The following is a 24,000-nucleotide window of genomic DNA, read 5'->3' on the forward strand; positions in this document are numbered from 1 at the left end:
AACTCTCTCCAGAAGTTCAGTGAGGATCTCTGAATGATCCAATGTTGACCTAAATGACTAATGATGATAAATACAATCCGGCTGCACTGATTTTTCCAATTTTTCAGTTTTTGATTTGTTAAAAAAGTTTGAAATATCCAATAAATGTCGTTCCACTTCATGATTGTGTCCTGCTTGTTGTTGATTCTTCACAAAAAAATACAGTTTTATATTTTTATGTTTGAAGCCTGAAATGTGGCAAAAGGTCGCAAAGTTCAAGGGGGCCGAATACTTTCGCAAGGCACTGTATCTGTATATGTATGTATATATATATATCCATTTCATCTGACCACTTTTTTTTATTGACTGAGTTTCTGTTGCTTCAATTATTTTTTTGTCAGCAGGAATCAGGAGGATAGAATTATGGTCAGATTTACCAAATGGAGAGAGAGGGAGAGCTTTGTTTGCGTCTCTGTGTGTGGAGTAAAGGTGGTCTGGAGTTTTTTTTACCCCTCTGGTTGCACATGCAACATGCTGATAGAAATTTGGTAAAACAGATTTAAGTTTCCTTGCGTTAAAGTCCCCGGCCACTAGGAGCGCCACCTCTGGGGAGCATTTTCTTGCTTGCTTATGGCGGAATACAGCTCATTTAACCTCTTACACCTATGGTGGCGCTATTTCATTTTTGGAAGAAAAACGTTCCCGTTTTAAACAAGATATTTTGTCACAAAAAGATGCTCGACTATGCATATAATTGCTACTGTTCGAAAGAAAACACTGACGTGTCCAGAAATACAAATATCTTCTCTGTGCGTGCCCTAGAACGTGAGCTTCAGGCAAAACCAAGATGACATGGCATCCAGGAAATGACAAGGATTTTTGAGGCTCTGTCTTTCATGATCTCCTTATATGGCTGTGAACGCAAGAGGAATGAGTCTGCCCTTTCTGTCGTTTCCCCAAGGTGTCTGCAGCATTGTGACGTATTTGTAGGCAGATCATTGGAAGATTGACCATAAGAGACCACATTTACCACGTGTCCGCCCGGTGTCCTGCGCCGAAATTGGTGCGCAAAAGTCACCTGCCAGTATTTTTCCATGGGGCACAGAGAGAGAAGCAAGCTTCCACGAACTGCATGTCAATGAAGAGATATGTGAAAAAACACCTTGAGGATTGATTCCAAACAACGTTTGCCATGTTTCGGTCGATATTATGTAGTTAATCCGGAAAAAGTTTCACGTTGTAGGTGACTGCATTTTCGGTTCGTTTCGGTAGCCAGGCGCAATGTAGAAAACGGAACGATTTCTCCTACACACAGACGCTTTCAGGAAACACTGCGCATCTGGTATGTGGCTGGGAGTCTCCTCATTGAAAACATCAGAAGCTCTTCAAAGGTAAATGATTTTATTTATTTGGTTATCTGGCTTTTGTGAAAATGTTGCGTGCTACATGCTACACAAAATGCTATGCTAGCTTTGCATACTCTTACACAAATTAGTCAATTTCTATGGTTCAAAAGCACATTTTGAAAATCTGAGATGACAGTGTTGTTAAGAAAAGGCTAAGCTTGAGAGCAAACGCATTATTTTAATTTTATTTGCGATTTTCAGAAATCGTTAACGTTGCGTTATGCTAATGAGCCTGAGGCTTAGTCACAATCCCGGATCCGGGATGGGGAGTTTCAAGAGGTTAATGCTATCTTCGTGCCAGCCTCTGACTATGGTGGTATGTAAACAGCAACAAGAAATACAGACTCTCTTGGTAGATAGTGTGGTCTACAGCTTATCATGAGATACTCGACCTCAGGCGAGCAATAGCTCGAGACTTCCTTAGATATCGTGCATCAGCTGTTGTTTACAAAAAGACATAGTCCACCACCACTTGTCTAACCAGACGCCGCTGTTCGGTACAGCGTATAACCAGCCAGCTGTATGTTGATAGTGTCGTCGTTCAGCCACGACTCCGTGAAGCATAAGATGTTACAGTTTTAAATGTCCCTTTGGTGGTTTAATCTTCCCCGTAGGTCATCTATTTTATTCTCCAAAGATTGCACGTTTGCCAGCAGAATGGAAGTGGGGGTTAATTTGCCTATGAATTCTCAGAAGGCAGCCTGCCCTCCGGCCCCTTTTTCTCCTCCTCTTCACGCAAATCACGGCGATCTGGGCTTGTTCCCGAGAAAGCAGTATGTCGTTCACGTCAGGCTCGTCAGACTCGTTAAAGGAACAAAAGGATTCTGCCAGTCCGTGGTGAGTAATCGCAGTCCTGATGTCCAGAAGTTAATTTCGGTCATAAGGGACAGTGGCGTAAAAGATTATGTAGAAAATTTGTAAATAAAATTGTAAAAAGTTACAAACAACGCAAATAAACGTTATTGTCCTCCTTCCAGCAGGACAATGACCCTAAGCATACTGCTAAAGCAACACTCTTGAAGAATGGGCATAAATCCCAGTGGCCAGATATGCCAAGCCTATAGAGACATACCAAGAGACTTGCAATTGCTGCATAAGGTGTCTCTACAAATTATTGACTTTGGGGGGTGAATAGTTATGCACGCACAAGTTTTCTGTTATTTTGCTTTATTTCTTGTTTGTTTCACAAAAGAGCATATTTAGCATCTTCAAAGTGTTGGACATGTTGTGTAAATCAAATGACCCCCCCCCCCCCTTAATTCCAGATTGTAAGGCAACAAAATAGGGAAAATGCCAAGGGGGTGAATACTTTCGCAAGCCATTGGATGTCTGTTATCTTTGTCTGTCTCTCTCTCTCTCTGTTATGTCTGCTATCTCTCAATTCAATTCAAGGGGCTTTATTGTCATGGGAAACATGTGTTAACATTGCCAAAGCAAGTAAGGTAGATAATATATAAAGTGAAATAAACAATAAAAATTAACAGTAGACATCACACATACAGAAGTTTCAAAACAATGAAGACATTACAAATGTCATATTATATATATATAGTGTCTCTCTCTCTCTGTCTCTCTCTCTCTCTCTCTGTCTCTCTCTCTCTCTCTCTCTCTCTCTCTCTCTCTCTCTCTGTCTCTCTCTCTCAATTCAATTCAATTCAAGGGGCTTTATTGGCATGGGTAACGTGTTAACATTGCCAAAGCAAGTAAGGTAGATAATATATAAAGTGAAATAAACAATAAAAATTAACAGTAGACATCACACATACAGAAGTTTCAAAACAATGAAGACATTACAAATGTCATATTATATATATATAGTGTCTCTCTCTGTCTCTCTCTCTCTCTCTCTGTCTCTCTCTCTCTGTCTCTCTGTCTCTCTGTCTCTCTGTCTCTCTGTCTCTCTGTCTCTCTGTCTCTCTGTCTCTCTGTCTCTCTGTCTCTCTCGCTCTCTCGCTCTCTCGCTCTCTGTCTCTCTCGCTCTCTGTCTCTCTCGCTCTCTGTCTCTCTCTCTCTGTCTCTCTGTCTCTCTGTCTCTCTCTCTCTCTGTCTCTCTCTCTCTCAATTCAATTCAATTCAAGGGGCTTTATTGGCATGGGAAACATGTGTTAACATTGCCAAAGCAAGTGAGGTAGATAATATACAAAAGTGAAATAAACAATAAAAATGAACAGTAAACATTACACGTACAGAAGTTTCAAAACAAAGACATTACAAATGTCATAATATATATATAATATATATATATATATACAGTGTTGTAACAATGTACAAATGGTTAAAGTACACAAGGGAAAATAAATAAGCATAAATATGGGTTGTATTTACAGTGGTGTTTGTTCTTCACTGGTTGCCCTTTTCTTGTGGCAACAGGTCACAAATCTTACTGCTGTGATGGCACACTGTGGAATTTCACCCAGTAGATATGGGAGTTTATCAAAATTGGATTTGTTTTCGAATTCTTTGTGGCTCTGTGTAATCTGAGGGAAATATGTCTCTCTAATATGGTCATACATTGGGCAGGAGGTTAGGAAGTGCAGCTCAGTTTCCACCTCATTTTGTGGGCAGTGAGCACATAGCCTGTCTTCCCTTGAGAGCCATGTCTGCCTACGGCGGCCTTTCTCAATAGCAAGGCTATGCTCACTGAGTCTGTACATAGTCAAAGCTTTCCTTAAGTTTGGGTCAGTCACAGTGGTCAGGTATTCTGAAATTAGGGGACTCTTCTCCAGGTTCATCTCTCTGTAGGTGATGGCTTTGTTATGGAAGGTTTGGGAATTGCTTCCTTTTAGGTGGTTGTAGAATTTAACGTCTCTTTTCTGGATTTTGATAATTAGTGGGTATCGGCCTAATTCTGCTCTGCATGCATTATTTGGTATTCTACGTTGTACACGGAGGATATTCTTGCAGAATTCTGCACGCAGAGTCTCAATTTGGTGTTTGTCCCATTTTGTCTTGGTTGGTGAGCGGACCCCAGACCTCACAACCATAAAGGGCAATGGGCTCTATGACTGATTCAAGTGTTTTTTTGCTAGATCCTAATTGGTATGTTGAATTTTATGTTCCTTTTGATGGCATAGAATGCCCTTCTTGCCTTGTCTCTCAGATCGTTCACAGCTTTGTGGAAGTTACCTGTGGCGCTGATGTTTAGGCCGAGGTATGTATAGTGTTTTGTGTGCTGTAGGGCAACAGTGTCTAGATGGAATTTGTATTTGTGGTCCTGACGACCGGACCTTTTTTGGAACACCATTATTTTGGTCTTACTGAGATTTACTGTCCGGGCCCAGGTCTGACAGAATCTGTGCAGAAGATCTAGGTGCTGCTGTAGGCCCTCCTTGGTTGGTGACAGAAGCACCAGATCATCAGCAAACAGCAGACATTTGACTTCAGATTCTAGTAGGTTGAGGCCGGGTGCTGCGGACGTTTCTAGTGCCCGCGCCAGTTCGTTGATATATATGTTGAAGAGGGTGGGGCTTAAACTGCATCCCTGTCTCACCCCACGACCCTGTGTGAAGAAATGTGTGTGTTTTTTGCCAATTTTAACCGTACACTTGTTGTTTGTGTACATGGATTTTATAACGTCGTATGTTTTACCCCCAACACCACTTTCCATCAATTTGTATAGCAGACCCTCATGCCAAATTGAGTCGAAGGCTTTTTTGTAATCAACAAAACATGAGAAGACTTTGCCTTTGTTTTGGTTTGTTTGGCTGTCAATTAGGGTGTGCAGGGTGAATACATGGTCTGTTGTACGGTAATTTGGTAAAAAGCCAATTTGACATTTGCTCAGTACATTGTTTTCATTGAGGAAATGTATGAGTCTGCTGTTAATGATAATACAGAGGATTTCCCCAAGGTTACTGTTGACGCTTCTCTCTCTCTCTCTGTCTCTGTCTCTCTGTTTTGTCTGTTATCTCTCTCTCTCTTTCTCTCTCTCTCTGTTTTGTCTGTTATCTCTCTCTCTCTCTCTCTGTTTTGTCTGTTATCTCTCTCTCTCTTTCTCTCTCTCTCTGTTATGTCTGTTATCTCTGTCTCTCTTTCTCTCTCTCTGTTTTGTCTGTTATCTCTATCTCTCTTTCTCTCTCTCTCTGTTATGTCTGTTATCTCTGTCTCTCTTTCTCTCTCTCTGTTTTGTCTGTTATCTCTCTCTCTTTCTCTCTCTCTCTGTTTTGTCTGTTATCTCTCTCTCTCTTTCTCTCTCTCTCTGTTTTGTCTGTTATCTCTCTTTCTCTCTCTCTCTGTTATGTCTGTTATCTCTCTCTCTTTGTCTCTCTCTGTTTTGTCTGTTATCTCTCTCTCTCTTTCTCTCTCTCTCTGTTTTGTCTGTTATCTCTCTCTCTCTGTCTCTCTCTTTCTCTCTCTCTCTGTAATGTCTGTTATCTCTGTCTCTCTTTTTCTCTCTCTCTGTTTTGTCTGTTATCTCTCTTTCTCTCTGTCTCTTTCTCTCTCTCTGTTATGTCTGTTATCTCTGTCTCTCTTTTTCTCTCTCTCTGTTTTGTCTGTTCTCTCTTTCTCTCTGTCTCTTTCCACTCTCTTTCACATGTTATTTTTCTCTCCTTCTCTTCTTCTCTTCTCCCTTTTAGAATGCATTTTAATGGAAGTGGCTGTATGAGCCTCAAAGAGAAGTGTTTTTATTTTAGCAGTAGGTTTGGAAGAGGCACTCCTTTGTGCTGGGGAAGTAGGTGGTGTTGTCATGATGACTTCTCACCTTCAAATATCTGTCTCTGTCAACCCACATGGTGTATTCTGATGCTGTGTGTGTGTGTTCCACCTTTTCAATTTATTTTGTATTTTTATTTAACTAGGCAAGTCAGTTAAGAACAAATTCTTATTTACAATGACGGCCTACCCCGGCCAAACCCTCCCATATCCCGGGTGACCAGGAGGGGCTGGTGTCTCGTAAACAGGGGGAGCTGGTTGGGTGTCTCGTAGCCAGGAGGGGCTGGTGTCTCATAACCAGGAGGAGCTGGTTGGGTGTCTCGTAACCAGGAGGGGCTGGTGTCTCGTAACCAGGAGGGGCTGGTGTCTCGTAACCAGGAGGGGCTGGTGTCTCGTAACCAGGAGGGGCTAGTGTCTCGTAACCAGGAGGGGCTGGTGTCTCGTAACCAGGAGGGGCTGGTGTCTCGTAACCAGGAGGGGCTAGTGTCTCGTAACCAGGAGGGGCTGGTGTCTCGTAACCAGGAGGGGCTGGTGTCTCGTAGCCAGGAGGGGCTGGTGTCTCGTAACTAGGACAGGAGGTTAAAAGACTGTGTGTCTATCAGATCTCTGATTCATCGTAATGACTCACACTACCAGACGAGACTACTGTGCTATCACTAAACACACACACACACACACACACACACACACACACACACACACACACACACACAGACAGCAGACTGGACTGGCTAGAGAACGCTGATGAGGGGAGCAGACCATCTGTTCCTCATGTCCTGTGTCTGATTATTTATCCCTCTCCCCTCCCCTCCCCTCCCCTCTCCTCTCCTCTCCTCTCCTCTCCTCTCCTCTCCTCTCCTCTCCTCTCCTCTCCTCTCCCTCTCCTCTCCTCTCCTCTCCTCTCCTCTCCTCTCCTCTCCTCTCCTCTCCTCTCCTCTCCTCTCCTCTCCTCTCCTCTCCTCTCCTCTCCTCTCCTCCCCTCTCCTCTCCTCCTATTGTTACGTGTCACTCTGACCTAGTAAATCCTTGTTTGACTATACATTAGCTGTAGTATATGATGTATGCCATATGCCGTAAAAATGAATAATCTATGTGTGTTTCCAGGGCCCAGTCACATGTGTCACGTTCTCCAGGACCGGAGACTACTTTGCCTCAGGAGGATCTGATGAACAGGTGAGACTGGGGGGATTGTTTACATGGGATTGAATTAAAAATGGTTTAACCACATCATCTATATGACATGAAAGTGACACGTCGTATTCCAGGAAGTAGCACACTTACAAAAAAAAAAGAGTTATATATATATATACTGTTGTTCAATGGGTGAAAACACAGTGCAGTGGATCTTCAGTTCAACAACTTTATAATCGGCAAATGAGAGAACAGCTCACTCTGACCATTTTACTCGCCCTAGCTGAGCTGGTTATGCTGTTTTTATGTTATCCAGAGTGTTGGTGACTGTGCTGCTGGCAACAATTTAATTACGCTTTTTCGCCAACGTTTACCGACACCAGCCATATTCAACAGATGTAGAGAGTTTGTAAATTCTTCAGTTATTCTGCACTCTGGCACACTCAGGCGAGAGGGCTCTGAAATCAGAGTAGATTTACTAGCTTCGTCTATCAACAGTTTTGACATCATGAACATTCTATTGAAATGGTTACTTGCATAGTGGAGTCTTTTGTTTAGACTTGAAACTAGCTAGCGAAACAATTAACTATAATCCCAACTCATAACGTTACTATCCTGCATGAATTTACAGGTAGCCAACCAACCAGGTTCAATGTTAGCTAGCTAACATTAGTCTATAACTAGCAACGCAAATGGCTCTGAGATACAGATAATATTACTACACAGATCATACACGTAACATTAGCAAGCTAACCAGCCAGATAACGTTACCTAGCTAACCAGCCAGATAACGTTACCTAGCTAACCAGCCAGATAACCTTACCTAGCTAACCAGCCAGATAACGTTACCTAGCTAACCAGCCAGATAACCTTAGCTAGCTAACCAGCCAGATAACGTTACCTAGCTAACCAGCCAGATAACGTTACCTAGCTAACCAGCCAGATAACCTTAGCTAGCTAACCAGCCAGATAACGTTACCTAGCTAACCAGCCAGATAACGTTACCTAGCTAACCAGCCAGATAACGTTACCTAGCTAACCAGCCAGATAACGTTACCTAGCTAACCAGCCAGATAACCTTAGCTAGCTAACCAGTCAGATAACCTTAGCTAGCTAACCAGTCAGATAACCTTAGCTAGCTAACCAGACAGACAACCTTAGCTAGCTAACAGTACAGCTCATGTAATCAGCGTTAGAAATGATTGCCTCTAGCTAGCTAACAGTACATTTTTAACTTGAAATGAAAACGACTTTCTGACCATTAGAAATGTGTAAATGTAGCTCGCTAGACTCTCTTACCCGTCCGTATACATGGATGGACACTTCTCCCTCTCTGTCATGGATACTATGGTTGCCCTGAGTTTGAAGATGTAATCTGGAGACAGGTGTTTTATACAACAGCCTGTGTGTTCTCTTTTCGACTCCGTCTGCATATTTACAGTCAAACGCCAGAATGTTCTCCATCTCCTTAGCTATAATACTCTAATTCCACTGATTTCAAAACTCAGTCCTCCTGAAAGTGGAGAGCAACACTGATCCAGTTGTACGACGTGATGTCTTTATAAAAAAAGACACATTAGAAAGGATTACCTAGACATACTGAGCAGCTCATGTTATAGACAGAAGTTACATGGCAGACCAATCCGAACTCATCTCTCGTTATGTCCAGCCCACTCATTATCTCAGCCAATCATGGCAGCAGGAAGGTTGCTGGCTTTTTCTGTGGCTAAACCAACTTGACTCATAATTTCACCATTTTATTCGTATTTACAGATGGCACACAAGTTTGTTATTAAGTCACATGAAAATTAACATGTTCCAGAAGACATTTCTGCCAAAAAAAAATGCATTTTGATAAAAAAATAAAACAAGTTTACGTTCAAACGGCGCTCCTGTGAAGTAATGACACGTGACATACGCCTAGTTTCCTCAAACGAGTCACAATTACATCTTAAATGACATTTTCACAAATTTGATGATATAATCGTCAAGTCCTGTTCCCTCCTCTTCTTCCCTCTTCTCTTCTGGCATGTGATGGATACTGGCAGCCTGCTGTTCCCCTCCTCTCTTCTTCCCTCCTCTCTTCTTCTCTCCTCTCTTCTTCCCTCCTCTCTTCTTCTCTCCTCTCTTCTTCCCTCCTCTCTTCTTCTCTCCTCTCTTCTGGCATGTGATGGAGACTGGCAGCCTGCTGTTCCCTCCTCTCTTCTTCCCTCCTCTCTTCTTCTCTCCTCTCTTCTTCCCTCCTCTCTTCTTCTCTCCTCTCTTCTTCTCTCCTCTCTTCTTCTCTCCTCTCTTCTTCTCTCCTCTTTTCTGGCATGTGATGGAGACTGGCAGCCTGCTGTTCCCTCATCTCTTCTTCTCTCCTCTTCTTCCCTCCTCTCTTCTTCTCTCCTCTCTTCTGGCATGTGATGGAGACTGTGGCAGCCTGCTGTTCCCTCCTCTCTTCTTCCCTCCTCTCTTCTTCTCTCCTCTCTTCTGGCATGTGATGGAGACTGTGGCAGCCTGCTGTTCCCTCCTCTCTTCTTCCCTCCTCTCTTCTTCCTTCCTCTCTTCTTCCCTCCTCTCTTCTTCCCTCCTCTCTTCTTCCCTCTTCTCTTCTGGCATGTGATGGAGAATGTGGCAGCCTGCTGTTCCCTCCTCTCTTCTTCTAGGGACAGTTAGGAGGCCTGGTCTTGTGACCGTAGCGTACGTGTAGGTATGTACTGCAGGACCAAATCAAAGAGATAGGTAGGAGAAAGCCCATGTAATGCTTTGTTGGTTATCAGTAAAACCTTGAAATCAGCCCTTGCCTTGACAGGAAGCCAGTTTAGAGAGGCTAGCACTGGAATAGTATAATCCAATTTTTGGGTTCTAGTCAAGATTCTAGCATAGAAGTGTATTTAGTGCTTTATACGGGTAGCCGGAAAGTAGAGCATTGCAGTAGTCTAACCTAGGAGTGACAAAAGCATGGTTACATTTTTCTGCATAACTTGTTGGACAGAAAGTTTCAAATTTTTGCAATGTTACGTAGATGGAAAAAAGCTGTCCTTGAAACAGTCTTGATATGTTCGTCAAAAGAGAGATCAGGGTCCAGAGTAACGCCGAGGTCCTTCAGTTTTATTTGAGACGACTGTACAACCATCAAGATTAATTGCTGGCTTGCTTCTGAAGCTAAGCAGGGTTGGTCCTGGTCAGTTCCTGGATGGGAGACCAGATGCTGCTGGAAGTGCTGTTGGAGGACCAGTTGGAGGCAATCTTCCCTCTAGTCTAAAAAATATCACAATGCCGCAGGGCAGTGATTGGGGACACTGCCCTGTGTAGGGTTAAACGGGTGTCCTGACTCTCTGAGCTCATTAAAGCTCCCATGGCACTTATCGTGAGAGTAGTGGTGTTAACCCCGGTGTCCTGGCTAAATTCCCAATCTGGCCCTCAAACCATCACGGTCACCTAATAATCCCCAGTTTACAACTGGCTCATTCATCCCCCTCCTCTCCCCTGTAACTATTCCCCAGGTCGTTGCTGTAAAGGATAACGTGTTCTCAGTCAACTTACCTGGTAAAATAATGGATAAATAAAACAATTAAATATTGTCAGATTCAACAGAAGATCTCTTTCTTTCTTGGGACCTAGAACAAGCATCTCTGTTTTGTCTAAGTTTAAAAGTAGAAAGTTTGCCACCATCCACATCCTTATGTCTGAAACACAGGCTTCCAGGGAGGGCAATTTTTGGGCTTCACCATGTTTCATTGAAATGTACAGATGTGTGTCATCCGCATAGCAGTGAAAGTTAACATTATGTTTCCGAATGACATCCCCAAGAGGTAAAATATATAGTGAAAACAATAGTGGTCCTAAAACGAAACCTTGAGGAACACTGCGCAACAGCTTTTTCAAAAAATTTGGGGAGGAATGTGAGATTCGATATAGGCCAATTTTAGTTTATTATATTTTCTGGGTCAAGGTTTGGCTTTCTTAAGAGAGGCTTTATTACTGCCACTTTTAGTGAGTTTGGTCGGACAACTGAGCTTTGGAGGAATAGTCCGTAATTTGCTTTCTAATGATCATGGCCTTTTCCTTAAAGAAGTTCATGAATTTATCACTGCTAAAGTGAAATCCATCCTCTCTTGGGGAATGCTGCTTTTTAGTTAGCTTTGCAACAGTATCAAAAATAAATTTAGGATTGTTCTTATGTTCCATTACATTACATTACATTTAAGTCATTTAGCAGACGCTCTTATCCAGAGCGACTTACAAATTGGTGAATTCACCTTCTGACATCCAGTGGAACAGCCACTTTACAATAGTGCATCTAAATCATTTAAGGGGGGGGGTGAGAAGGATTACTTTATCCTATCCTAGGTATTCCTTGAAGAGGTGGGGTTTCAGGTGTCTCCGGAAGGTGGTGATTGACTCCGCTGTCCTGGCGTCGTGAGGGAGTTTGTTCCACCATTGGGGGGCCAGAGCAGCGAACAGTTTTGACTGGGCTGAGCGGGAACTGTACTTCCTCAGTGGTAGGGAGGCGAGCAGGCCAGAGGTGGATGAACGCAGTGCCCTTGTTTGGGTGTAGGGCCTGATCAGAGCCTGGAGGTACTGCGGTGCCGTTCCCCTCACAGCTCCGTAGGCAAGCACCATGGTCTTGTAGCGGATGCGAGCTTCAACTGGAAGCCAGTGGAGAGAGCGGAGGAGCGGGGTGACGTGAGAGAACTTGGGAAGGTTGAACACCAGACGGGCTGCGGCGTTCTGGATGAGTTGTAGGGGTTTAATGGCACAGGCAGGGAGCCCAGCCAACAGCGAGTTGCAGTAATCCAGACGGGAGATGACAAGTGCCTGGATTAGGACCTGCGCCGCTTCCTGTGTGAGGCAGGGTCGTACTCTGCGGATGTTGTAGAGCATGAACCTACAGGTACGGGCCACCGCCATGATGTTAGTTGAGAACGACAGGGTGTTCCTCAATTAGGTTGGAAAAATAGGATGATCGAGCAGCAGTAAGGGCTCTTCGATACGGTACTGTCTCTCCAAGCTAGTCAGAAGACTTCCAGATTGGTGGAGCAGCAGTGAGGGCTCTTCGATACTGCACGGTACTGTCTTTCCAAGCTAGTCGGAAGACTTCCAGTTTGGTGTGGCGCCATTTCCGTTCCAATTTTCTGGAAGCTTGCTCCAGGGCTCTGGTATTTTCTGTATACCAGGGAGCTAGTTTCTTATGACAAATGTTTGTTTTATTTAGTGGTGCGAGTGCGTCTAGGGTTACATTGAGTTCTGACTGTTCTACTCTGACGTCCTTGGGTGGAGGGAGTCTGGAAGGGCATCAAGCAATATTTGGGTTGTCTGAGAATTCATAGCATGGCTTTTGATGATCCTTGGTTGGGGTCTGAGCAGATTATATGTTGCGATTGCAAACGTAATAAAATGGTGGTCCGATAGTCCAGGATTATGAGGAAAAACATTAAGATCCAAAACATTTATTCCATGGGACAAAACTAGGTCCAGAGTGTGACTGTGGCAGTGAGTAGGTCCGGAGACATGTTGGACAAAACCCACTGAGTCGATGATGGCGCCGAAAGCCTTTTGGAGTGGGTCTGTGGACTTTTCCATGTGAAAATTAAAGTCACCAAAAATGTGACTATTATCTGCTATGACTACATGGTCCGATAGGAATTCAGGGAACTCAATGAGGAACGCTGTATATGGCCCAGGAGGCCTGTAAACTGTAGCTATAAAAAGTGATTGAGTAGGCTACATAGATTTCATGACTAGAAGCTCAAAGGATGAAAACATTTTGTCAATTGAAATTTGCTTTTGTACCCAAGAAGATTCGAGGCTGTAATCGCTGCCAAATGTGCTTCTGAAAAGTACTGAGTAAAGGGTCTGAATACTTATGTAAATGGGATATTCCAGTTTTTTATTTTATACATTTGCACAAATTTATAAAACGTTTTTTTTCTTTGTCATTATGGGGTATTGTGTGTAAATTGATGAAGAAAAAAAACTATTGAATCCATTTTAGAATAAGGCTGTAACTTAACAAAATGTGGAAAAAGTCAAGGGGTCTGGATACTTTCCGAATGCACTGTGCACACCTACCTACCTACCTACCTACCTACCTACCTACCTACCTACCTACCTACCCACCCACCCACCCACCCACCCACTCGCAAACTCAGCCGCAAACTCACTCACCCGCAAACTCACTCACTCACCCGCAAATTCACTCACTCACTCGCAAATTCACTCACTCGCAAATTCACTCACTCGCAAATTCACTCACTCACTCGCAAATTCACTCACTCACTCGCAAATTCACTCACTCACTCGCAAATTCACTCACTCACTCGCAAATTCACTCACTCACTCGCAAATTCACTCACTCACTCGCAAATTCACTCACTCACTCGCAAATTCACTCACTCACTCGCAAATTCACTCACTCACTCGCAAATTCACTCACTCACTCACAAATTCACTCACTCACTCACAAATTCACTCACTCACTCACTCGCAAATTCAGTACGTTTTACATGCACAGTAATAATTAGACATTAAACTGTTGGCAGTAGGCAGATTATACAATAGTAGCCACCTGACACTGCTTGTCTTGATCAGCCTAAAATCAAAGTAAGTATAGCTGATTTAAAACACCTAGTTTTCAGAGTAATATTTCTAATTATTAGGACATGTAAACACCTTAATGGGCTTTTTCAGCTTTGTATTTGATCTGGGTGTGTGCTAGCAACAGCCGAGCGGGCCTCCCTCTTTCGTGCCAGTGAAGTGAGTTTGGAACAACTAAATCTATGGGTCTAAGAAGTCGTTTCCGCATACAAACTTAAAATGTCCGAAAATGCCTCCCAAAAGTAACATGGGTTTGCTGTTGTTGAACGTTTTCTTGTGGTTGCCGATTTTTTTTTCTTTCTGCATTTATCAGGAGTCCCAATCGTGTCCATGGAAACAGGATTATTAGGAGAAACCTTTCTCCTTGCGAAGTAAACATTTTAATCAAACTATTATATATTAATCTGATTATCCACAACAATACACACCGACGGCTTGTTAAGATAGACAGAGACGAATAGAAGGGAAAAACAATCTGATTAGTTTCTAAGCCCCGTTAGTTACCCTGTTCATTTAACATTTACATTTAAGTCATTTAGCAGACGCTCTTATCCAGAGCGACTTACAAATTGGTGAATTCACCTTCTGACATCCAGTGGAACAGCCACTTTACAATAGTGCATCTAAATCATTTAAGGGGGGGGGGGGCTTCCTAGGGTTAGAGGCAGATGCTTGGAATTTAGAGTGGAAGAAAGTGGCTTTAGCAGCAGAGACAGAGGAGGATTGTGCAAGGACTGTTCATTGTGCAATGATTTTTTTAAATCTGTTTTGAGAGAGACGGAGAAGATATTTTAGATTATTTATGTCTAAGGTGCTTTCTAATTAGTCAACAATCCTCTCCGGCCGTCATAGACATGTTGTACTCAGTTTTCCACTTTTCTACCCAACACAGGTTATGGTGTGGAAGACTAATTTTAAAACAACTGACTACGGAGAAGTTCTACAGCAGACGGAGACCTGTGTCGACCTTGGAGGAGCAGCTGCAGGAGGAGGAGGAGCAGCTGCAGGAGGAGGAGGAGCAGCTGCAGGAGGAGGAGGAGGAGGAGCAGCTGCAGGAGGAGGAGCAGCGTCCTTGCTCCATAGGCAGGTAAACTACCATATACCACGGAATGTTTGGAATGTCCCTCTGATTTTTTGGGGGGGAATGTTCGCGGGATGACTCTGTGACAGGATGTAATTGGTTCCAGGCCCTAAGCTAAGACTACATCCCAAATTACATCCTATTCTCCATAGGGCTCTGATAAAAAGTAGTGCAGGAAATATAGGGAATAGGGTGTCATTGTAGTTCTCCTGATGGTTGAAACCTCCTCATCTCAATCAGGGGTGCCAGGTAGCCTAGTGCTTAGAGCGTTGGACCAGTAACCGAAATGTTTACTTGATCGAATCCCCGAGTTGACAAGTTTAAAAAAATCTGTCCTTCTGCACCTGAACAAAAGCAGTTAACCCACTGTTCCCCGGTAGGCCATCAGTGTAAATAAGAATTTGTTCTTAACGCTACCCATCCCTGTCGCGGGATCATTTTCGTCAGCAACTGCTGAATAGCATAGCGCAACAGTCAAATAATATTACTAAAAAATATTAATATTCATAAAATCAAAAGTGCAATATTGAAAAACACAGTTTAGCCTTTTGTTAATCCACCTGTCATCTCAGATTATGAAATTATGCTTTACAGCAAAAGCAATCCAAGCGTTTAAGTTTATCGATAGCCCAGCATAGCATTATGTACACTTAGCATCAGGAAGCTTGGTCACAAAAATCAGAAAAGCAATCAAATTAACCGTTTACCTTTGATGATCTTTGGATGTTTTCACTCACGAGACTCCCAGTTACACAACAAATGTTCCTTTTGTTCCATAAAGATTATTTTTATACCCAAAATACCTCCGTTTGTTTGTCACGTTATGTTCAGAAATCCACAGGAAAGAGCGGTCACGACAACGCAGACGGAAATTCCAAATAGTCTTCATAATGTCCACAGAAACATGTCAAACGTTTTTTATAATCATTCCTCACGTAGTTTTTAAAATATATATTCGATAATATATCAACCGAGTGTGTAGGTTTTTCAATAACAGCGGGAGGAACAATGGCCGCTTTACTCTGTAGCGCAAAAACTCACTCTGAGAGCCCCCACCTATCCACTTACGCATCTTTCACGCTCATTTTTCAAAATAAAAGCCCGAAACTATGTCTAAAGACTGACACCTTTGGGAAGCCAGAGAAAAAGGAATCTGGTTGATATCCCTTTAAATGGAGGATAGACATGCATAGGAATAGAAGGGTTTCAAAATAAGAGGCACTTCCTGATTGGATTTTCCTCGGGGTTTCGCCTGCAATATCAGTTCTGTTATACTCACAGACAATATTTTGACAGTTTTGGAAACTATAGAGTGTTTTCTATCCTAATCTGTCAATTATATGCATATTCTAGCATCTGGTCCTGAGAAATAGGTCGCTTACTTTGGGAACGTTATTTTTCCAAACATAAAAATAGTGCCTCCTAGCTTCAAGAGGTTTTTAACTGACTTGACTAGTTAAATAAAGGTAAAAATGTAAATAAAAAAAATCAGTAGCTGAAGACTACAGCAGCTTCATCTGAGAGTAGATGGAAGATCCAGAAGATCCAATTTGGAGGAAGCAGTATAGCCTTGGTGCTTCTGGGAATGTACCAGTGAGGGTTGCTGCTCTACCTGAATGTACCAGTGAGGGTTGCTGCTCTACCTGAATGTACCAGTGAGGGTTGCTGCTCTACCTGAATGTACCAGTGAGGGTTGCTGCTCTACCTGAATGTACCAGTGAGAGTTGCTGCTCTACCTGAATGTACCAGTGAGGGTTGATGCTCTACCTGAATGTACCAGTGAGAGTTGCTGCTCTACCTGAATGTACCAGTGAGGGTTGCTGCTCTACCTGAATGTTCCAGTGAGGGTTGCTGCTCTACCTGAATGTACCAGTGAGGGTTGCTGCTCTACCTGAATGTACCAGTGAGAGTTGCTGCTCTCCCTGAATGTACCAGTGAGGGTTGCTGCTCTCCCTGAATGTACCAGTGAGGGTTGCTGCTCTACCTGAATGTACCAGTGAGGGTTGCTGCTCTACCTGAATGTACCAGTGAGGGTTGCTGCTCTACCTGAATGTACCAGTGAGGGTTGCTGCTCTACCTGAATGTACCAGTGAGAGTTGCTGCTCTACCTGAATGTACCAGTGAGGGTTGATGCTCTACCTGAATGTACCAGTGAGAGTTGCTGCTCAACCTGAATGTACCAGTGAGAGTTGCTGCTCTACCTGAATGTACCAGTGAGGGTTGATGCTCTACCTGAATGTACCAGTGAGGGTTGCTGCTCTACCTGAATGTACCAGTGAGTGTTGATGCTCTACCTGAATGTACCAGTGAGGGTTGCTGCTCTACCTGAATGTACCAGTGAGGGTTGCTGCTCTACCTGAATATACCAGTGAGGGTTGATGCTCTACCTGAATGTACCAGTGAGAGTTGCTGCTCTACCTGAATGTACCAGTGAGGGTTGCTGCTCTTCCTGAATGTACCAGTGAGGGTTGCTGCTCTACCTTAATGTACCAGTGAGGGTTGCTGCTCTACCTGAATGTACCAGTGAGGGTTGCTGCTCTACCTGAATGTACCAGTGAGGGTTGCTGCTCTACCTGAATGTACCAGTGAGAGTTGCTGCTCTATCTGAATGTACCAGTGAGTGTTGATGCTCTACCTGAATGCAGTGAGGGTTGCTGCTCTACCTGAATACAGTGAGAGTTGCTGCTCTACCTGAATGTACCAGTGAGAGTTGCTGCTCTACCTGAATGTACCAGTGAGGGTTGCTGCTCTACCTGAATGCAGTGAGGGTTGCTGCTCTACCTGAATGTACCAGTGAGGGTTGCTGCTCTACCTGCATGTACCAGTGAGGGTTGCTGCTCTACCTGAATGCAGTGAGGGTTGCTGCTCTACCTGAATGTACCAGTGAGAGTTGCTGCTCTACCTGAATGTACCAGTGAGGGTTGCTGCTCTACCTGAATGCAGTGAGGGTTGCTGCTCTACCTGAATGTACCAGTGAGGGTTGCTGCTCTACCTGAATGTAACAGTGAGGGTTGCTGCTCTTCCTGAATGTACCAGTGAGGGTTGCTGCTCTACCTGAATGTACCAGTGAGGGTTGCTGCTCTACCTGAATGTACCAGTGAGAGTTGCTGCTCTACCTGAATGTACCAGTGAGGGTTGCTGCTCTACCTGAATGTACCAGTGAGGGTTGCTGCTCTACCTGAATGTACCAGTGAGGGTTGCTGCTCTCCCTGAATGTACCAGTGAGGGTTGCTGCTCTCCCTGAATGTACCAGTGAGGGTTGCTGCTATACCTGAATGTACCAGTGAGGGTTGCTGCTCTACCTGAATGTACCAGTGAGGGTTGCTGCTCTTCCTGAATGTACCAGTGAGGGTTGCTGCTCTACCTGAATGTACCAGTGAGGGTTGCTGCTCTACCTGAATGTACCAGTGAGGGTTGATGCTCTACCTGAATGTACCAGTGAGGGTTGATGCTCTACCTGAATGCAGTGAGGGTTGCTGCTCTACCTGAATGTACCAGTGAGGGTTGCTGCTCTCCCTGAATGTACCAGTGAGGGTTACTGCTCTACCTGAATGTACCAGTGAGGGTTGATGCTCTACCTGAATGTACCAGTGAGGGTTGATGCTCTACCTGAATGTACCAGTGAGGGTTGATGCTCTACCTGAATGCAGTGAGGGTTGCTGCTCTACCTGAATGTACCAGTGAGGGTTGCTGCTCTCCCTGAATGTACCAGTGAGGGTTGATGCTCTACCTGAATGTACCAGTGAGGGTTGATGCTCTACCTGAATGCAGTGAGGGTTGATGCTCTCCCTGAATGTACCAGTGAGGGTTACTGCTCTACCTGAATGCAGTGAGGGTTGCTGCTCTACCTGAATGTACCAGTGAGGGTTGCTGCTCTACCTGAATGCAGTGAGGGTTGCTGCTCTACCTGAATGCAGTGAGGGTTGCTGCTCTACCTGAATGTACCAGTGAGGGTTGCTGCTCTACCTGAATGCAGTGAGGGTTGCTGCTCTACCTGAATGTACCAGTGAGGGTTGATGCTCTACCTGAATGTACCAGTGAGGGTTGCTGCTCTATCTGAATGTACCAGTGAGGGTTGCTGCTCTACCTGAATGTACCAGTGAGGGTTGCTGCTCTACCTGAATGCAGTGAGGGTTGCTGCTCTACCTGAATGTACCAGTGAGGGTTGCTGCTCTACCTGAATGTACCAGTGAGGGTTGCTGCTCTACCTGAATGTATGAGTAGTGCCTGTAGGTACTCATTATCGTACATGAATTGCGAAACAAAGTAAATAGACTTACCGTAAATAAATAAATATGCGTACTAATGAGAATGTCATGCGTGTTTGTCACCAAGAATATAAGCTTCTGCCCACCTGGAAGGACTGGGTTTGGAAATGCTCCTTCCTTCCTTCCTTCCTTCCTTCCTTCCTTCCTTCCTTCCTTCCTTCCTTCCTTCCTTCCTTCCTTCCTTCCTTCCTTCCTTCCTTCCTTCCTTCCCAGGCCGCCTCGTTTCTTCCCTGCTCCTACTCCACCTGTCTATCTCCCTCTCCTCCCTCCATCCCACTCCCCTCTCCTCCACCCTCCCCTCTCCCCTCTCCTCCACCCTCCCCTCTCCTCCACCCTTCCTCCCTGTCCTCTCATCCCCTCCCTCCTCCCTGAGGGGTCTCTATGTCGTGTGACATGCTGAGGGGTCTCTATGTCGTGTGACATGCTGAGGGGTCTCTATGTCGTGTAACATGCTGAGGGGTCTCTCTGTCGTGTAACATGCTGAGGGGTCTCTATGTCGTGTGACATGCTGAGGGGTCTCTATGTCCTGTGACATGCTGAGGGGTCTCTATGTCGTGTAACATGCTGAGGGGTCTCTATGTCGTGTAACATGCTGAGGGGTCTCTATGTCGTGTAACATGCTGAGGGGTCTCTATGTCGTGTAACATGCTGAGGGGTCTCTGTGTCGTGTGACATGCTGAGGGGTCTCTATGTCGTGTAACATGCTGAGGGGTCTCTGTCGTATAACATGCTGAAGGGTCTCTATGTCGTGTAACATGCTGAGGGGTCTCTATGTCGTGTAACATGCTGAAGGGTCTCTATGTCGTGTAACATGCTGAGGGCCTCTATGTCGTGTAACATGCTGAGGGGTCTCTATGTCGTGTGACATGCTGAGGGGTCTCTATGTCGTGTGACATGCTGAGGGGTCTCTATGTCGTGTGACATGCTGAGGGGTCTCTATGTCGTGTGACATGCTGAGAGTCTCTATTTCGTGTGACATGCTGAGGGGTCTCTGTCGTATAACATGCTGAGGGGTCTCTATGTCGTGTAACATGCTGAGGGGTCTCTATGTCGTGTGACATGCTGAGGGGTCTCTATTTCGTGTGACATGCTGAGAGTCTCTATTTCGTGTGACATGCTGAGGGGTCTCTGTCGTATAACATGCTGAGGGGTCTCTATGTCGTGTAACATGCTGAGGGGTCTCTATGTCGTGTGACATGCTGAGGGGTCTCTATGTCGTGTAACATGCTGAGGGGTCTCTATGTCGTGTAACATGCTGAGGGTCTCTATGTCGTGTAACATGCTAAGGGGTCTCTATGTCGTGTAACATGCTGAGGGGTCTCTATGTCGTGTAACATGCTGAAGGGTCTCTATGTCGTGTAACATGCTGAGGGTCTCTATGTCGTGTGACATGCTGAGGGGTCTCTATGTCGTGTGACATGCTGAGGGGTCTCTATGTCGTATGACATGCTGAGGGGTCTCTTTCGTATGACATGCTGAGGGGTCTCTATGTCGTGTAACATGCTGAAGGGTCTCTATGTCGTGTAACATGCTGAGGGTCTCTATGTCGTGTAACATGCTAAGGGGTCTCTATGTCGTGTAACATGCTGAGGGGTCTCTATGTCGTGTAACATGCTGAGAGTCTCTATGTCGTGTGACATGCTGAGGGTCTCTATGTCGTGTAACATGCTGAATGGTCTCTATGTCGTGTAACATGCTGAGGGGTCTCTATGTCGTGTAACATGCTGAAGGGTCTCTATGTCGTGTAACATGCTGAGGGGTCTCTATGTCGTGTAACATGCTGAGGGGTCTCTATGTCGTGTAACATGCTGAAGGGTCTCTATGTCGTGTAACATGCTGAGGGGTCTCTATGTCGTGTAACATGCTGAAGGGTCTCTATGTCGTGTAACATGCTGAGGGGTCTCTATGTCGTGTAACATGCTGAAGGGTTCCATTTGGGATGAAGCCTTTGTCTGATGTAATGGTCTCTAATAGCTGTTACCCAGTCTGGTCATTATAGACTGAACTGAAGACTACAGCCGGGTAATTATAGACTGACCTGAAGACTACAGCCTGGTCATTATAGACTGAACTGAAGACTACAGCCGGGTAATTATAGACTGAACTGAAGACTACAACCTGGTCATTATAGACTGAACTGAAGACTACAGCCTGGTCATTATAGACTGACCTGAAGACTACAGCCTGGTCATTATAGACTGAACTGAAGACTACCGCCTGGTCATTATAGACTGAACTGAAGACTACAGCCGGGTAATTATAGACTGACCTGAAGACTACAGCCGGGTAATTATAGACTGACCTGAAGACTACAGCCTGGTCATTATAGACTGACCTGAAGACTACAGCCTGGTCATTATAGACTGAACTGAAGACTACAGCCTGGTCATTATAGACTGACCTGAAGACTACTGCCTGGTCATTATAGACTGAACTGAAGACTATTGGCGCGATGTGTATTTTTTTTTTTTTTTGCCTTTCTCTCCAGTGACCCGGGGTTTGATTCCCTGCCCCGCCGTCCTCTACAATATGTGTTGTAGGCCTAGTCCCTCTGTATTCCTCTCTCCCCCTGTATCTCAAATGGCACCCTTTGCCCTACATAGTGCACTACCCACATAATAATCACAGTGGTTGTATTGGGTGCAACAGTTCAGCACCTCAGGAGTAAATGTCGGCTGAGTAGTCAGAGGTCAAGACAGCAGGTGTGGTGGAGAGAGAGGGTCGAAACTGCAGGTCCCGGGACAAGGTAGCACTACCGGTAAACAGGGCTCCATAGTCGCAGGCAGAACAGCAGAAACTGGATCAGAAGCACAACCATGTGGACTGGGTGACGGGGACAGATATGAGTTGTCAGGCCAGGTAGTCCTGGGGGATGGCAATGAGAGAGAGAGAGACCACGAAGATCTCCTCGACCACACAAGCCCGAGGGGGCACAAAAGTCTAGTATAGTGGGGGGCTGGCACGAAGAGATGCACCCCTCATTAAGATGGCATGGGAGACTGCGAGCAAGCCAGTGACTCCGTCAGAAGCAGAGAATACCATTGGAGAGAGGGGAGTCTGCCAGGCAGAGACAACAAGGGCGGTTTGTTGCCGTTCACCTTCACACGCCTGGGGCCAGACGACAGTCAATCACACATTGAAGAGTGTTCAGGAAGTACTTAAAGGTTGAGGCCGAGTCTGTGAATCTCAAAAGGATCGGCAGACCATTCCTTAAAAAAAATGGGAGAAAGCCCTTCCTCCAGCTGTTTGCTTAGAAATGAGGAAAAATAAGGAGGCCTGCTTCTTGTGATCGTAGGGTGTGAGTGTAGGTATGTACGGCAGAACCACATCGGAGCGATACTGTAGGTAGGAGCAAGCCCATGTAATGCTTTGCAGTAAAACCTTGAAATCAGCCCTAGCCTTAACAGGAAGCCAGTATAGAGAGGCTAGCACTGGAGTAATCTCTGTTCAAAAATACTGTGTCTCAGAAGTTTCTGTCCGTGACTGATGCAACCCAAAAAAGCATTAAAGACCGAGTTAATGAGTACTTGAGGTCACCGAGAAAGTCTGGACATGGGCCTGCTCTCCCTTGTGTAAGGAATTTGTAACTTTACCATGTTTACTACAGTATGCATACGTATATACTGTACTCTATATCATCGACTGCATCCTTATGTAATACATGTATCACTAGCCACTTTAACTATGCCACTTTGTTTACATACTCATCTCATATGTATATACTGTACTCGATACCATCTACTGTATCTTGCCTATGCTGCTCTGTACCATCACTCATTCATATATCCTTATGTACAGTATGTATTGTAGGCTGTGTTTACTTGTCAGACTGCATAGTCGCCTAATAAACAACTGCAGGTGGCTTATATCTCCAAAATGCGTTTAATGCTTTATTATCCAAACGTAAACGCATATACTGTACAATTCTGTATTTCTTCATCAGCATCTTTTATTCTTTCGTTAATCAAATAATGATGAAAATACTCTTTCAAACACACACGTTCGTGTTTCTCTCTAAAAACAGAAATAAATGTTTTGGCCTTTATTCAGATAACAATTGCTCTCTTTCATTTTTTTTTTTCTTGGAAGACGAAATAATCTCAAAAATATCGTTATGTATTATCAAGTTGATGGCACAGTCATATAGCCTGGGCACCTACATACAGCAACATAGTCTTTAATAAAGAAATGTTGTGGTTATCCTGACCTGGACAACATGTACAGTATTATAATAGTCTATTATGGGCTGTTAGCTGGACAATTTACCTTTACCAACACCTCTCTGCATTTTGATACTTTGGCTAAATATCCCAGTGGTAATTTAGTTATGGATCCATAATGAATTACTATGGGAATAAATATCACTGAATTACAGAAATATCCTCCAATCCTCTATATGTAATTATTGGTGGAGAGTCACGTCATATATTGTAGGACTACCGTAGGTGACATGAGTCTCACTAGTGTTGAGTAATAGCCTTACCTGCTGTGGTCAACAATTTCAGCACCGTTTCACACGGCTCTGAGACGAGCATGGGGACCGGTCTTGATAAATCAATGAGATTTTAATTCTCACTGAATCTCTGTTTGGATATTGGTTAGACTAGAATTAGAAAATGAGGGTGTAGAAATGTTATGCTCTCAGTGTAACCTTAATTTAACTAGGCAAGTCAGTTAACAACAAATTCTTATTTTCAAGGACAGCCTACTCCTTCCTCCCCGTCGGGGAATTGAACCTCGGTCTCCCGCGCGTGTCCGCACGGCACAGGGATTCTTTAGCTAAATAGCCCAGTACAGTACTGCCCACCGTCACGTTGTACAGCGCCATATTTTCCATCCTAAAGGAAACCCAGAGAGTTTTTCACTGTTCTTGGAATAGAAACACCATAATATTAAT

General features: G+C 44.4%; 1 protein-coding gene across 1 annotated transcript in view; it reads left to right on the plus strand.

The window, feature by feature from the left end:
- The window catches only part of poc1a (POC1 centriolar protein A), a 98,086-nt gene that overhangs the window by 19,416 nt on the left and 54,670 nt on the right, over positions 1 to 24,000 (plus strand). Inside the window, exons 8-9 of the mRNA XM_064967431.1 lie at positions 7,143 to 7,211; positions 14,647 to 14,841. Coding sequence (XP_064823503.1) covers positions 7,143 to 7,211; positions 14,647 to 14,841 — 264 coding nt within the window. The remainder of the gene's footprint in view (positions 1 to 7,142; positions 7,212 to 14,646; positions 14,842 to 24,000) is intronic.

Source organism: Oncorhynchus masou, chromosome 6, assembly GCF_036934945.1.
Source record: "Oncorhynchus masou masou isolate Uvic2021 chromosome 6, UVic_Omas_1.1, whole genome shotgun sequence".
NCBI classification, from domain to species: Eukaryota; Metazoa; Chordata; class Actinopteri; order Salmoniformes; family Salmonidae; genus Oncorhynchus; species Oncorhynchus masou.